Source organism: Calonectris borealis, chromosome 19 (assembly GCF_964195595.1).
Source record: "Calonectris borealis chromosome 19, bCalBor7.hap1.2, whole genome shotgun sequence".
In the NCBI taxonomy this organism is placed as follows: domain Eukaryota; kingdom Metazoa; phylum Chordata; class Aves; order Procellariiformes; family Procellariidae; genus Calonectris; species Calonectris borealis.
The window spans coordinates 7,663,568-7,678,540 of record NC_134330.1 but is presented as its reverse complement, the minus strand read 5'-3'; the positions used below and the strand labels follow the sequence as shown (position 1 = coordinate 7,678,540).

Here is a 14,973-nt window from a genome sequence, read left to right as displayed (position 1 = left end):
TTTCCTGTTGAGCCAAACACTGTGCCCTGCTGTGAACCTCAGCTTAACCCATTAGTGCCACCTCCTCGTACAGCCTTTCATGGTGACTTTGCACGTTCATTTGAGCAGCACTGGATAGTTTGCAAGTGGTGAAAATCCAGCCTGTCCTACCGATTACTCCAGCTTCCTGGGTATGACGCAAAGCTGCAAGTGGGAGTTGCCATAGATTCGCCATTTGCTTAATACAGGCAGAACACAAATTCCACATGGAACAAAGTAGTGAATTTATTAAAAATTCATCCACCATCCTCACGCTTTGGCACACCACTTAAGGCTGTTTAAAAATACCATAAATGAACAAAAGAGCACACAGTTAAAACCCAACCTGTTTTCTGACTACAGAACAGAAGGCATTTAACCCTCCCTGTTCCACCATTGCTAGGAATTCCAGAAGTACCAGGAGCTGTAGACGGCTGCAGGACAGATTTCAGCTCAGTTGACTTTCCTTCCAACAGCCCCCAGCACACTTTTACAGACCCTTTTACAGCTGGGCCTTGAAGCTTTCATCATTATCAGCTGAATGGGGGCAAAGAAAGGATTTACACCATCTGGGAATTACTCAGAGGAACACTTTCCAAATTTCCCAGGCAAATGCCCCCCTTTTTCTCATACAGTTTCTGATCCTCCAGAGTTGTCCCCAAGCTATTCCGTGCCTTGACAATGGCATTAGGTTTTCCTCATGGCTCTCACTTTTCCACATTCCTCAGTAGCTTTTTTCCCCCCCTACTCAGCCTTTTTTGGTGCTTTTCATTTCCTCATGCCTGAGAGAGAGGTTTGATCAGCCCATAATCCATGCATCTTGCAAGGCAATCACGTGCTACATTAATGATGTGTTGCTTCTTGGGGTCATCTTCTTGCTTGCCAATGTATGTCAGAATCTCTAGGAACTCTGTCTCCACCAGCTTCTTCGCTAGCTCTTTGTCAGCACCGATTAAGTTGAAAGCGATGACCAGTCCTCGGTGCTGCACTTCCACGTTATCATGCAAGCAGAGCCTCTGCAGGATTTCAAGCCACTGGGTGGTCTTCAAGGGAGAGAGAGATCATTAGTATTGATCTGAAGAATACCTCAACCAAGAACGCGAGATTGGCAAGGCATTTCTCAGCAGAAGGAAGCGCAGGGACTCACCTCTTCAATGCTCATGTCAGGTACGGTTATTTGATTCTTTAAGGAAACCTGACTCCAAACTTTTGAACCCAAATTTTTGTTACGCTAAAGTCAGAAGCTTTCATGGCACTAGCACCACACCAAACACGTTTCATGTTTAGGCTGCTGCATAATCTCTCTGCAAAGAATCTGATCAGAGTATTGACACAGCTGAGGTGACCAGCAGCAGACCACCCACTCCCCAAACGGATTTTCCTGAGCCCCTCCTTTGGCTTGATTAATCATTTTTATTCTAACAAGCCCCAGTGTCCAACACCAGCATGTGTGCGACACAACAGGGTTCACGAGTTCTCAACCACAGGTCTTCACAGATACTCAGCTACGCAGGGTCCGGGTTCTCAGGACATACAGATCTGTGCAGGAAATGGAGATGTTTTGGGATCTGTAAAGCTCAACAGGTTGTCTGTTAAGCTCTTCTCATTTCTGAGTGAAACAAGGTTTGGATTTCAGGTTATTTATCAAAAGCTTTAAGGGCCTATAGAATAGTATTCTGCATTCCTAGCCTTGCTTGACAGCATTCTGGACTTAGCTTGAAGAATAGCTATATAAAAATGTTGCGGCTCCGAGATGAAGACTAGTGTAAGGCAGGCTGGTTTACTTTGTGCAGGGATGGATAGGAGCGTGCACACCCGAGGTCTCAGCTTCACCACTAAGTTCCTCACTACCAAACTGGTGGACTACATCTTCCTTTTGAGAGGCATTTTTATGACCGAGCCAGGCCCCTTCAAGGGTATGTCTACATTGCCAATAATCAGACTTACGGTCTTACCACTTCAGTCATCTTAGAGCAGAGTTTCTTTTGTGCTGCTGTAAGCATGGCCAGGGCTCCTGCCGCTGCAACCTGGACTTTCTCATCATCCTCACCACACAGCAACACCACCAACTTCAGCCGGTCATTTCCATCAGCCACAAACCGCTCCTGAACCTAAAAAAAAAGAACCCCATGATATCCAGAGGTAACACATTTCGGAATGCCGCATCGCAGTGGCTCACGAACTGGTGCACGCAGTCAAATCCGAGATGCCCAGTGAGTTACCTCCTTGTTGACCACCAGGTTGCACATGCACTCTGTGGCTGCCTGTCGAAGTTGGTCGTGATTCTCAAACATATAGTTTTCTATATCAGGCAGGGCCCTCTCTTTGACTATCTTCATCCTGTGTTGAAGAGCAGTCAAATAAAAAACATCACGGGACCAGCAATAACCAACTTAAAATATCAACTGCAGGCAGGGAAGGCCTTGAAACAAATCAGTGTCCACAGCACTGGAGCTCATGACATGTGGTTCATTCCCTATCGAATGCAGATTAAGTTCACATCTTTCCTCTTTCTAGAGAAAAATGTGCCACTCCTCTCTTCCTGGCTATTTTATTAATCTTTTAGTTCTAGGACCTTTGTAGCTCTGCCAAAGGTAGCTCAAACTGACCAGTCTTCATAGTCCGGCAAGAAAAGCGTTGAACTGAAACTCACATTCACTCCTGGGGAAGAAAGAAGGTCAAAAAGCAGTTAAACTCACCTAAGTTTATCACTTCTTCCTGAAAAGTTAGTGAGACCTAACAGAGCCTCGTAATTCTGGAGGCCATCTCTCTCTGTGTTCAGCAGGCTGACGAGGGGCCTCACCACCTCGTACACCTAAGAAGAGAAGGCATCTCACTGCTTTTCCAGCTCACAGATCTTGGCAATTTTCATTTGCAAAAGCAATTATCAAGATTTTTTTTTTTTTCCAGCTTACCCTCTCCCCTGGGAATGCCATGTCTGGATTGGATATAGCAGCAATTTTTGCCAGAGCATGAGAAGCCTTTATCTTGCCAACTTCTGTGCCTTCCACAGCCAGAGGTATCAGGGCCTAGTGACACACAGGAAAGCATTTGATGCCTGAGAAGATTTAAAGGCTCGCCTTAATATACTAAAATAAGTTAAAAATATCATAAAGATGTGTCTGTTGAAGAAATGGGTCTGGACTGTAGCCCACAGTGATGTCTTGCTTTTGTTCCCAAACAGGCACCACACCAGAGCCTATAGCTCACACACAGTTGTTTCAAGAAGATTGCTTCTTTGGAGGCTTGCAGAGATAGGACTGGAGTGTCAGTCTGCGCCCCAGGGGCTACCAAGACATCTGATGCTTTTCTACCACGTTCCCTCACTGTAGACACGTTGCAGGCTCCCAACAGATCTTAACTGCACGTCAGGTTGGGCTGCAAACGTAAAAGTAATCACCTTTCCACCGCCTTGAGCGACAATGGTCCCGCGGTCCTTGGGGTCTTCACACAAGGCAAGAAACACCCTGCAGAAGCACAACATCACTTAGTGAAACAGCCACGCGGGAAGGCAATAACACACATCCCTCATGGAAGAGGGCTAAGGTTTTGCAGGGCTGCCAGATCCACCAGGTAAATTCCAGATGTTTAATCCCATGCCCACAGCACTCTAGGAGGAAGCCACAAAAGGCACAATAAAAAGTTTCCAGGTCTGTAAGATGAACTCTATTCCAGCCAAAACCAGTACAGAGGACTAGAAGTTCAAAATGCATCCTAGCAAGGCAGCCCTGTAAGCCAGCTTCAAGGTCAGAACATGGATTTTTATGACATTGCTTAAGAAAAACTGGGTTTAAATCTTTTCTCCACCTCCCTTTCATCTCGTCCCTGTAGGCAGAATGCACCACCCCGCGAAGCACGGAGCCAGCCCAGGCGCCCGTCTCGGTGGCTCACGGGCTGGCCAGCACCCCCAGCTCCCACGACAGCAATGAAGGCACCTGGCAACGAGCTCCTTGCTCTGGTCCGTCAGTATGACACTGTCCGCCTTCACCATGCAGGCCAAGGCAGAGACAACGCCAGCTTTCAGCAACCGCTTCACCCGCTTCACCACAAAATCCTTCTTGTCCTGAGGGGGGACATTGGAAAGGGATTACCCCTTAGCAGTTGCCATCTGCTGACTACAGCCAAGCCTGGTTGGAGAGCACAGCAATTTCAGTCTCAGAGACAGGAGCCTTATGAGGAGCGGCTGAGGGAACTGGGGTTGTTTAGCCTGGAGAAGAGGAGGCTCGGGGAGACCTTATTGCACTCTACAACTACCTGAAAGGAGGTTGTAGCCAGGTGGGGGTTGGTCTCTTCTCCCAAGTAAGAAGCAATAGGACTAGAGGAAACGGCCTCAAGTTGCGCCAAGGGAGGTTTAGATTGGACATTAGGAAAAATTTCTTTACTGAAAGGGTTATCAAGCATTGGACCAGGCTGCCCAGGGAAGTGGTGGAGTCACCATCCCTGGAGGTATTTAAAAGACGTGTAGATGAGGCGCTTAGGGACATGGTGTTGCGGGCATGGTGGTGTTGGGTTGACGGTTGGACTTGATGATCTTAGAGGTCTTTTCCAACCTTAATGATTCTATGATTCTATGAGAGCTGAGGTCTATCCGGCAATGGATACACCAAAGAGTCTTCAGATCCAAGCACCTCCTCCCAGCTCCCTGGCTGTGGACAACCTACCTTTGGATGCTCCTCAGGCACATGCTGCTTGGAGAATTTTGCCAGTTGCACCAGCTCTGGGACCAGCTCCTTGGTATCATAGCTGTTGGTACAGTTCACCAGCGCAGAAGCCACAGAATACAAGATAGTCTTGTCACTTGTCTGCACAGAAAAATAAAAGCTTATGTGAGGGTGAGGAGGACACGGCAAAGAAACAGGTCCCTTAGAACTGCCGTCATGGTGCTTTGCACTAGCTGAAGCGTTCTTAGGCTCACCCCCAGCTTTATAGCCCAGGGGCAGGGAAAAACAAAAGTTTTTATGGTCAAACAGGCTGTTTGACATCATCAGATGCTGTCAACACCTTGATGCCTTTGGTTTTCATGCAGTTGCTGACAGTAAAGGTAAGAGCAACCTTCCTCAGCCTTGGGAGAAGAACAGGTCGATAACCTTGAGGTGTCTCTGCGGCACATGCAAAACTGAGGTTTTGCTAAACTAGAGGTTTAAACTAGGGGCCACAGCTCCTCCTGCCTGGGAAGACAGTGTTGGGCTGGAGAGCTGGGAGAACTTGATGCTACCAGAGGAATGAGGGAACAAGGTAAGGAGATAGACCTTGGCTAATTCAAACATAGCTTGCAGGGCTGGCTCATCTTCAACAAAGTCATCTTTCACATCTGCATCGAGGGTTAGATATGCCAGCCCTTCCACAGCCCATTTCCTAGTGCGGGCATCAATGCTGGTGTTACACAACCATCTGGAAGAGAGAAAAACATCCACATTTCTATCTCAGGACCCAGGACTAATTTATCTGGGAGAAGAGGGAGGAAAAACAGATATTGAGAAGGTTTCAGGCCCAAATATGTACTCAGGTTCTGCTGCAGCTCCTAAAGTGTGGATGCTTCCCTTGAGACATGACCTTCCTCCCATGGCCCAACTTGAGGGATCTAAATGCTGCAGGGAAAGACAAACCAGGGCAGCTACTCAGCACTGCTTTGCCTTCACCGTCACATGAAACGCGTGATGCCCAGCTATCCAGTGCCAGCGGCAATGATCACCCATTCAGTCACTTCCTAACTTCATCCCACCTCCTTGGTTAGTCCACCTGCTAAGTTCACCTTCAAAAGGTACTTGTGCATATTCTAGATAGCACTTGATGAGGCTGTACCACTGTGGCGAAGAGGGAGGCACCATGTCTGGTGTCTCACATGGGAAGTGAGGGAGGGAGAAGCCTCATCTGGATATTGAGGCAGGAGGAACATATGGCTGCTTGAGGCACAGAAGAGCTCCAGGTCCCAGTGCCATGGCTCTGGGGGCACTGTCAGCTGTCAGGCAGTAAATGACGGCAATATGTGGGCAGGATCTCTGGGGAAAGGAGCGTGTTGTATTTTGCAAAGTATGGAACAACAGAAGAAAAAAAAAGTAAAATCACTTACTTTCGGCACTGCTTGGCTAACTTCTCAGTGGACCCCTCGGCAAACTGCCTCAGGCCATAATCTGTACCTCCTGCTGAGCCCAGCTTGCAGAGACCCTGAGAAGGATGAAGAGGGTGCACCAGTGAGAAAGGTTCATTAATCCAGTATTGCTGCCCCGAATCAGCCTAATCCCATATCTAAAGTTTGAAGTCAGTTCTAACAAAGCAGAGTCTAGTACCCAGTAGATCATGCAACTTGCAGCACAACAAAGTGAGGTTTTGTGCTCTTATTGGATGTCTTGAATGGAAGATTAACAAGTTTGGCCTTCAAAGTTACCAATAATCCATGTGCTCTCCTGGTCTGCCATCTCCCCCTTCCTTGTAGGGGGAAACCCCATAAACCATTCCCTGGTTTATGTTGGTGAACCCAACACCTTCCCGGGACCTCCCCCCTCTCCCAAATTTGGGGTTAAACTGGTGAGTGTGGCAGGCGACAGAGGCAGGGGCTGCCATCCTTACCACCAGGGCTCGGATTTTGATCTTTTCATTCTTGGTCTTCTTGTAGATCTCCTTCAGGAGTGTCACCCCATTGGAGATGATGAAGGTGGCCCGGCTCAGCTTGGTGGAGGCATGGATGAGGGCTTCCACAGCCACCAGCTGGTCAATCTCCCTCTCGGACCCACACAGGGCAACCATCATCTCCATGACTCCCTTCATGCCAAGCAGCTTGTTGCCTAAGTCAAAGGGCCCTTGCAGAACTCCAGACACCATCTGGATGGCATTGAGTGTCTTATCCATGTCCTGTGGGTCGATTTTGCTCCTGCATGGGATAGAGGGAGTCAGCCTGTGGAACAGTAGTTGCTTACACTTCTCATTCCCTTGGGCAGGGAAGGTCCTCGCTCAGATCAGGAGCTGAGCTCCACTGCTGAAATATATAGGTGTTTGGGACACAGCCGAGCCCAAATTCATGCAAAGGCTGTGAACCAGCAGGTAGGAATACAATGCGAGGATCTGAGGATCCCAGCTGAAGGATCCAGCAGGATCTCAAGCAAATCATTACCTCCCAGGCCCTCAATTTGACATCTGAGTGGATTGCAAGTGCTTCATCTCATCCTTAAGACCTCCCGCTCCTGTGCCTCTGGGCCAGCTCAGCCCCAGGAAGCCAGCCCCGACTCACTTGATGTACTCCTCGCAGATCACCCGGTAGTTGTCACGCTCCGGGTCGCAGCGCAGGTCATCGTAGAGTTTATTTAGGAGGACGGAGGCAGTCAGCTGGGTGTTCTCTGTCAGCGGCAGGCAGTCAGGCATCTCGGGAATCTGGCCCACCACTTTCAGTATCTTTTTTAAGCCTGGAAACAATGGAGAGATACGGCTGTTAGAGCGGAGAGGGCCAGTACAAAACTCAAGCTACTATTCTTGGTTTCTTGCAGTGAAATAGCCAGCTTGGACAGTTTTTGATTACTTTGCAGCCTAATCACATAAGCCTTAAAGAAGGCACTCAGATATTTACTGGGGAGGAGCTTCTGCTGGTGAGGTTACAGGTTTGCAGCATCAGGCTTTTATCCACCTCTCGGAGCGAGATAAGCAAAACTGTGCATTTGGTCCCTGGCTGGATCAGTTATTTTTGTCAGGAGGCATTAAACCTACTGACCTGCGAGGCTGGAGGAAAAGTCAGCGACTTTCAAGTGATTTTGGATGTCTTAACCCTCCTTTCGCTAAAGTGTTCTTTAGTAACTTCCACCAAAATGGTAAGACCTGTATGCATTGGAATTAGTACAAAAACACACCCCACACAAATTCCTCACCCCTTCCAGTTTTAGGAGTGACTGGTTTAAGGAACCAGCAAACTCAGCAGGTGCTCGTCTCATCCTGTCTAAGCTAGACAATTTATCCAAGCCAAATCCTCCTAACATTAGCAAATCCGTCGGAAGAAGCTAACCAGGGAAGTTAAGTCAGTCCTCTAGAAACTGAAAAATTCTTGTTCTCATTACACAGTTTTTCTCTTAATCTTAATACTGTTTCCTGCTAATGAGTTTAACTTTGCTCCAGACTTGCATGCACCAAAAAAAGCCAGAGAGGATTTATTTTATAGAGAGGATCAGTTCTACAGGGATTCAGGCAAGAATAGACAGCTCCACATCTCCCAAACGAGAACAGGATGGAGGGGAAGGGCTCACCGTTGTCGATGACAAAGATGGTCCTGCTGTTGTCATGGTCTTTCAGGTCCTTCCTCGGTATATTCTTGTTGAGGAGGTTGAGAGCTCGGTCTCGCCCTTGCCCAGATACTTTCTTACTGACCAGCATATCCAGCAAACGCATTGTGATCACCTTCAAATCTTTTTTAGTGTCTACACAGAAGCAAGACAGTAGCAGCCAGTTACAAGAAGTTACCTTTGAGAGCAGGTGAACCCAGTGATAACCATTCAAAGCCACTGCAGGGCTGGAACAGAGGTGTTTGAGTTAACACCATGAGGATAAGAGCTGTGTGCAGGTTGTGATCCTGGACAGCTGAAGGGTAAAGACCCCACTGCATGAGAGAATAAGGGGGACATCCCAGGAGCAGAGCCCTCCCTGCTCCTCCTCCAGCAAGACCGAAGGACCACTGCAGGTCATGCACCGTTACCTAGCACTACAGCCTCCTCCTTCCCGTGATGCTCCTCCTTCCCCTGGCCCAGCAAGCAGTCCGTGATGGTCTGCAGGAGGTTGCAGACAGCCAGGGAGATTTCTTCATTGTCTACCGACATCCACATACAAATGTTGTCAATGCCCAGGTAATGGAGAATGGCGGTGGCCTGGCCCCAGAGAGGAGAGAGCAGGGCAGCTGTTAGCGAAGGGTACGAGCCTTTCCTTCCCGCAGGCTTTAGAGAGGTCAGGCTCAGCTTGTACACAGAAAGTATTTACCTGGGTGAATCCTGAGACACTACAAAGCGGAGTTTTGCTTTTCATCCTTTTTTTCATTTGTAATAAGACAACTCCTAAAATCTAGGGTTGCCAGTAATGCAATAGACTATTTCCAGCGAGGATGCTGAGATGAGCATGGCTGGGTTTGGAAGAGACCCTGAGGCAAGGTTATTAACACAGAGCCTGTTTGGTGCATAAACCCCATCCTGGCTGTGAGCAAACCCAGTGTCACCGCGCAGCCTGTCCCCGCGCGTGGTGGCACATCAGTAATTCACGGGAGGCATGTTCAGAAACACACGGACCTAGAGGGCTTTGCAGAACAGCATTTTTGCATATGACATATAATATCTCTCCACATATATATGACATATAATAGGTCTCCACTGGATTTTTATCCAGCAGATTTTATTTTTATTGTGTTGTAGTTCCCTCCCACTCCTTTGCGCCGTTACACCGACACGCATATTCATTTTGCACGTGTCCCTCTCCTGCTTCCAACCATGTACCACAGACAGGGCTTCTTATGAGCTGTTTTACACTGTATAAAAACTGTCTTGGTGTAGGGTAAGATATTAGGTGGCCAAGAGACCCCTGGGACTTGCCTTGGGACCCTTCCCAGGAATCTTAACGTTCTTGTAGGTCCTCCCTGCTTTCCTTCATCTAAGCCTCGGACAAAACTTTCCCAAAGTTCATTATTTGTTGCTTTTCTGAGACCTGTGATGAAGGACATGGATTTGACCCAGCCATGTTCACCACAACTTACATCGTAACAACTCATTCTAAGTTTAACTTCACCAGCACACATGAAGGCACCGTAGGGAACACCATAGGGAGATGAGGAGGGGTAACAGGGGTAGTTTCAATGGTCTGTGTTAACCCCACTTGCTTATTTGTGGGTTTTTTCCCCAGAATTAAAAATTTTACTTGTAGGATTTAATTTTTCCCCACTGCTCACAAACATCGTGAACTATTGCAATTTTCCACTCCCCCAAGGTGCAAGGCAATAGCAGTGAAGGTCTCAAGCACTCCATTACTTACCCGAGCCTTATGTCCCGTGCACATGCCCGAAAGCGTCCTCACGGCTGCCAGGATCAGCTCAGCATTTTTGGTTTCTATCAGCTGCAGCAGCAAGCTGACCCCGTTGTTCTGGAAAATCCTCTCGGCACCCGCTTCTTCCCGCCCCAGGACTATGAGGTTGTTTGCAGCCTGGGTGGGAGACAGAGGAACCAGGGGTCAGCAGCACGGCTGTGCCGGCAGCCTCCAAAACACCTCCGTGCAGCTCTGGGATGTCCTGGTGGGAGCTGTGGGGTGGCCATCTCCTGATGGATGCAGTGGACCAGCTCTGAGCCCACCAAGCAGTTTCTCCAGGTGCATCGGGACTGGCTTTGTTCTGCCCAAGAGGGTCATTGCTTGGAGGGAAACATGGGGAAGGTGGCAGAGATGGGCCCGAGCAGAAGTCCAGTCTGGTCCCACCTTTGGAATTGCCTCTGACATTAAACAATAGCAATTTGTCCTGTCAAGTCCAGGACAGTTCTCACCTTTTCTCGCTTTTCTTTCTCACTGTTCTCATCCAGCAGGATTTCAAACATCTTCTGCACCCTCAAGTCCGTGGAGAACTGAATGTGCAGCTGTGCCAACAGAGAGTGCGTGGAGCATCAGAGGGAGAAAATCGAGGAGCAATTTTCCTTTATCACTTCAAGGACACCACAGACCCTCAAACCACAGAATCTAAGCTGAATAACGAAATAGGTGTCACTTCTCAGAGAGCATCAATTACCCATCTCAGACTCATCGGCACAGGCAGAGCCAGCCCTAAGCCATCATCTCGGAGACCTCACGGTACCTAGTGATGCAGGGACTTCTTCACCTGCGTAAAGGTAACTAAGTCAAGGTGGTGACTGCCAGACCCAGTCCAAAGCTGGTCCAGTTCCTTGCCAAGACCGTACCAAGACATTCAGGACCAGGCCAGCCTCAGGAGTTGCCACACTCTTTAATTTAACCATTCAGTCTGATCCTCAATTTACATGCATCAAGTATGAACTTCCAGTTAACAGAGCCTATTTATCCCCCTACATTGTTATGAGTTTCCAGTATCACCAATAATCCATCAGCGTAACGCAGAGCAAGAACTTCCCACACCTGGCCTGTGAACCTGGGACTCCTCCCCCGGCATTTACCTTCTCCTGGATGTTGGCCCCCAGTCGTCTCAGGGTCTCCTGGAAGTTTTTGTTGCGGGGTTCGATGGTGGCGCATTTCTGAGCATCTTTGAATGCTTGGTCCAATTTCCCCAATTTTTCCAGAGCTTGGCTGCGCCGGTACAAGGCTTTGATATCCGAGGAATTGATGTCAATAGCTGGGAAAGTGATCCAAAACACCAGGCATCAGAGTTTGCTTCTTGGAAATCCTCCGTGTAAACTGTGAGTGGCTTTACAGTGACTACAGCTCCTCGAGATGTAGTTGTTAACGTTGTGAGTGAACTGGTACCTGATCAGCATCAATCGCACTGACGCACCAAATCGGTGCATCTTCTTTTCTACCTTCTCCATTAATTCCCTGGTGGCCTCAGCACTTGGGTGTTAGTCGACATCAAGGAATAAGACCCACAGTGCCCCAAAAGCAGATGTGAGAGCAGGCTGGAGCAAGCACACCCAGAAACACAGCTCTCCTTTCCCAAAACCAGCCCCTTCCTTACCTCTAGATGCATCCGAGGCTGCTTTGGCATATTCCTCCTGTTAAACCAGAAGGGAGAGATTTGTTAGCAGCGGAGCAGCAAGGCACGTCCCCATTGCTGATGCATACCACGACCTCTCTGTTCCCACTTACTAACAGGACACCCCAGTGAAACCAGCAGCAGCCTACAGAAGGAAGGATGGGAGCTTAGGTACCTTTTAATCACTGACAGGGGAGGGAGGAAAAGATCTGTAACACAGGTGAGACAACATGATGATGATGCAGCAACAGACGGCAGGCAGCGATGGGAGAGGGGATACTCACAACAGCCTATCTGCATTTTGTTCTGGGTTGGTGTCACTTCTGGAATAATGAAAATTCAGGAACATGCAAGCAATCGGCTAAAATCCCACAGCAGGCCCCTTACAAGCTGACTGCAGGGAGCTGAGACAGTTTTGGTACAGTCACTAATAACTTTTTGTTTTGCTAAATATCTACATCTACTTCTCTTGTGCTGGGACAGAAAGCGAGATCAATGCCTCTGCACCCCGACCCCTGGCTGACAGAGCTCTCCTGTAGCGTGGAGCAGGCTGGCTGCCAAAAGCTTTTGCTTCAAAGTGATTAAATGGGACCCTCTCTGAGCTGAACCAGCATGCTCAGCCCCATCAGGATTGAAGCAGGGAGGCAGCTTTACAGCTCCAGGACAAGCCCAGAACAAGTAATTTCAGACCAGTTTGCAAACACCCTATTCAAAAAATGGAATTATTCCATTTATTGGCTGGCGAGCACCCCTGGCTGCCTCCCTGCTCTTCTCCCCTTCAGCACTGCCCAGGCAAGCCAGGAGCTTTTCTCACCTTTTTGAGGAAACACGCTGCCCTGTTCCTGTACAGCACCGCCTGCAGCGCCTTGTCCTTGTTGAGCTTTATGGCTTGAGTGTAGCTTTGCACAGCTTTCTCGTAGTCGCTGGCCTGAAAATATTTATTGCCCTCCTCTTTCAGCTGGATGGGATCCTCCATCTGGAGAGCTTTAAGGAAAAACATCAATTTGTGTCCCATTTTCAGCTGCCTGTGTCACCGGGGTTGCTCGCCTACTCCACCAGGCTGAGCTTCACCACGAGACCGACATATAATTCACACACACATTAATAAAAGCAGCTTACCAGGCTGAAGAGTTTGGAAAATGAAGACCTAAATTGCTCCTCAGGGCTGTGGCTTCTCAAAAGCTTCTTCTGTAGATTCTTAGGAGTCAATTAATAAAAGAAAGACAGACAACAAAAAAAAGAATAATTAAAGAAGTTCGCCAGCACCACGGAGGGTCCGCGTGGCTCAGGAAAGAGCTCGCCTCTCGCTCCAAGTTTGGGCAGGACCTGGCAGCTCCTGCTGCCTGTCAGCGTCACCTGTCACCGCAGCCTGTCCCCCTCCTCGTCCCCCCCGTCCTATATAGTGCCTGGGGAAGGCTGCGAGCCAGGGCCCCCGGCAGCCAGCCCAGCTCAGGGGGGCACCTGCGTGCAAGCGGGCAGCACCCCTCTGCAGCGAGAGGGGACCCTCTCCCACCCACCGGGAGAAATCCCAGCTTCCCTCTACCTGCAGAGCTGCACAGGCTGCGGGGAGCAGGAACGGGGGGGGGTTCATGATAAAAAAGCCCACGGCTGGAATGGCTGACCCCCGTCGCAGTGCTCAGACCCTTTTCCCTTTCTATTTAGGGAAGCATGAGACAGCTGAGCCTCGGGGACAAGCGGCCCCATGCCAGCAGCTGCGGCAGCGCCCAGCACCTTCCAGAACACCCTGGGACGGAAAGCAGATTCTCACCCAGCGCTGCCTCCTCCTCGCAGGGCCTTTGGGAGCCCACCCCGGTGGAAATCCCACTCATGTCCACCTCCCCTCATTTGGCAGCCCACCAGCACAGACTAACAGCCGTCTGACCCGCAGCATACTGGCCTACTGCTGTGATGAGTGTCTCAGGTCTCAACTTGAGTGACACCAGCAGACAGAGCAGCTCCGAAAGAGCTGAGCCTTTCAAACCCTGCTGTTTCCCAGGGGTCACAGTCAATCAGGAATTCTGCTTTGTGACTTATCTCCCCCAAAACGCAGGCCTTGCTTTCCCACGTGTACCTTCAAGCATCCCAGTTAAAAAGCAAATGGGGGAACTGGCAATAGGGATGGGGAAACAACCGAGGGGATCATGGGCTGACCGGTATCGGCTCAGTTGCTCTAATCAGGCTTATGCCGCAGAACTGAGCTATAGCAAACAACGTGCATCCACACTGAAGCTCTGCCGGAAAAAAAAAAGTCAGTTATCTTTCACACTGGTGATCTCTGTTGGAGCTTGTGGATCTTACGCAGCAAGAATTGGCACAAGACTGCCCTGCTCGGGTCTCCTATTTTATTCCACCTGCACCAACAGCACTGTTCAGTCCCTGGTACCCAGGCAGGAGGCAACGAAGCTGGTGAAGGGCCTGGAGCACAAGTCTGATGGGGAGCGGCTGAGGGAACTGGGGGTGTTTAGCCTGGAGAAGAGGAGGCTGAGGGGAGACCTCATCGCTCTACAACTACCTGAAAGGAGGTTGTAGCCAGGTGGGGGTTGGTCTCTTCTCCCAAGTAACAAGCGATAGGACAAGAGGAAATGGCCTCAAGTTGCGCCAAGGGAGGTTTAGATTGAACATTAGGAAAAATTTCTTTCCTGAAAGAGTGGTCAGGCCTTGGAACAGGCTGCCCAGGGAAGTGGTGGAGTCACCACCCCTGGAGGTATTTAAAAGACATGTAGATGAGGCCCTTAGGGACATGGTGTTGCGGGCATGGTGGTGTTGGGTTGACGGTTGGACACGATGATCTTAGAGGTCTTTTCCAACCTGTATGATTCTATGATTCTAATTGCAAAGCAGTTTGGAGGTCCCTTTGCAGCACATCACCTGCAGGCAGCTCAAACACCTTCACCTGCTTGGAGGTAGGGCCAAGGACCACATCAGTGGAGGGTGTGAGAGGCCATCTCTGCCTTAAAGAGACTCCATACCATGGCTTTTCTAGGACTCGCATGGACTAACACGCCAGAAACCCCTTCCCACATTGCTTTAGGTATAGGGGAAAGGGTCAGCTTCCTTCATTTCAGTACTCATGGTGTATATAGCACAGCCTTTCTCAAGTTATCCAGAATAAATTCTTCATTTTCACAAGTAGCAGCACTGCAGGTACTTCAAATAAACTAAATTACAAAATAAAACTGGGTTTGATGCTGCTAATGTTTAAGGCAGAGCTAAGAGTGACCTGAGCTCCCCTTGGTCTGCATTTTTGGGACGCGGTATCGGTGATTACACCGTGCTGGCAGGGAAGAAGAGCAGCT

The 14,973-nt window shown here is 49.3% G+C and overlaps 1 protein-coding gene across 1 annotated transcript; it reads right to left on the bottom strand.

Annotated features, from left to right (window-relative positions):
- Positions 1 to 242: 242 nt before the first annotated feature.
- On the bottom strand, positions 243 to 12,988 carry UNC45B (unc-45 myosin chaperone B). The gene is made up of 20 exons (XM_075168862.1): positions 12,797 to 12,988; positions 12,492 to 12,661; positions 11,660 to 11,696; positions 11,145 to 11,320; positions 10,506 to 10,595; positions 10,006 to 10,173; positions 8,690 to 8,858; positions 8,244 to 8,414; positions 7,244 to 7,415; positions 6,586 to 6,886; positions 6,089 to 6,183; positions 5,268 to 5,409; positions 4,680 to 4,820; positions 3,954 to 4,081; positions 3,419 to 3,485; positions 2,934 to 3,047; positions 2,718 to 2,833; positions 2,241 to 2,358; positions 1,974 to 2,129; positions 243 to 1,061 (listed from the first exon to the last, which is right to left on the bottom strand). Exons 2-20 carry the CDS (start codon positions 12,651 to 12,653, stop codon positions 795 to 797), a joined length of 2,790 nt encoding a protein of 929 aa, XP_075024963.1. The 5' UTR covers positions 12,654 to 12,661; positions 12,797 to 12,988; the 3' UTR covers positions 243 to 794.
- Between the last annotated feature and the right edge of the window lie 1,985 nt (positions 12,989 to 14,973).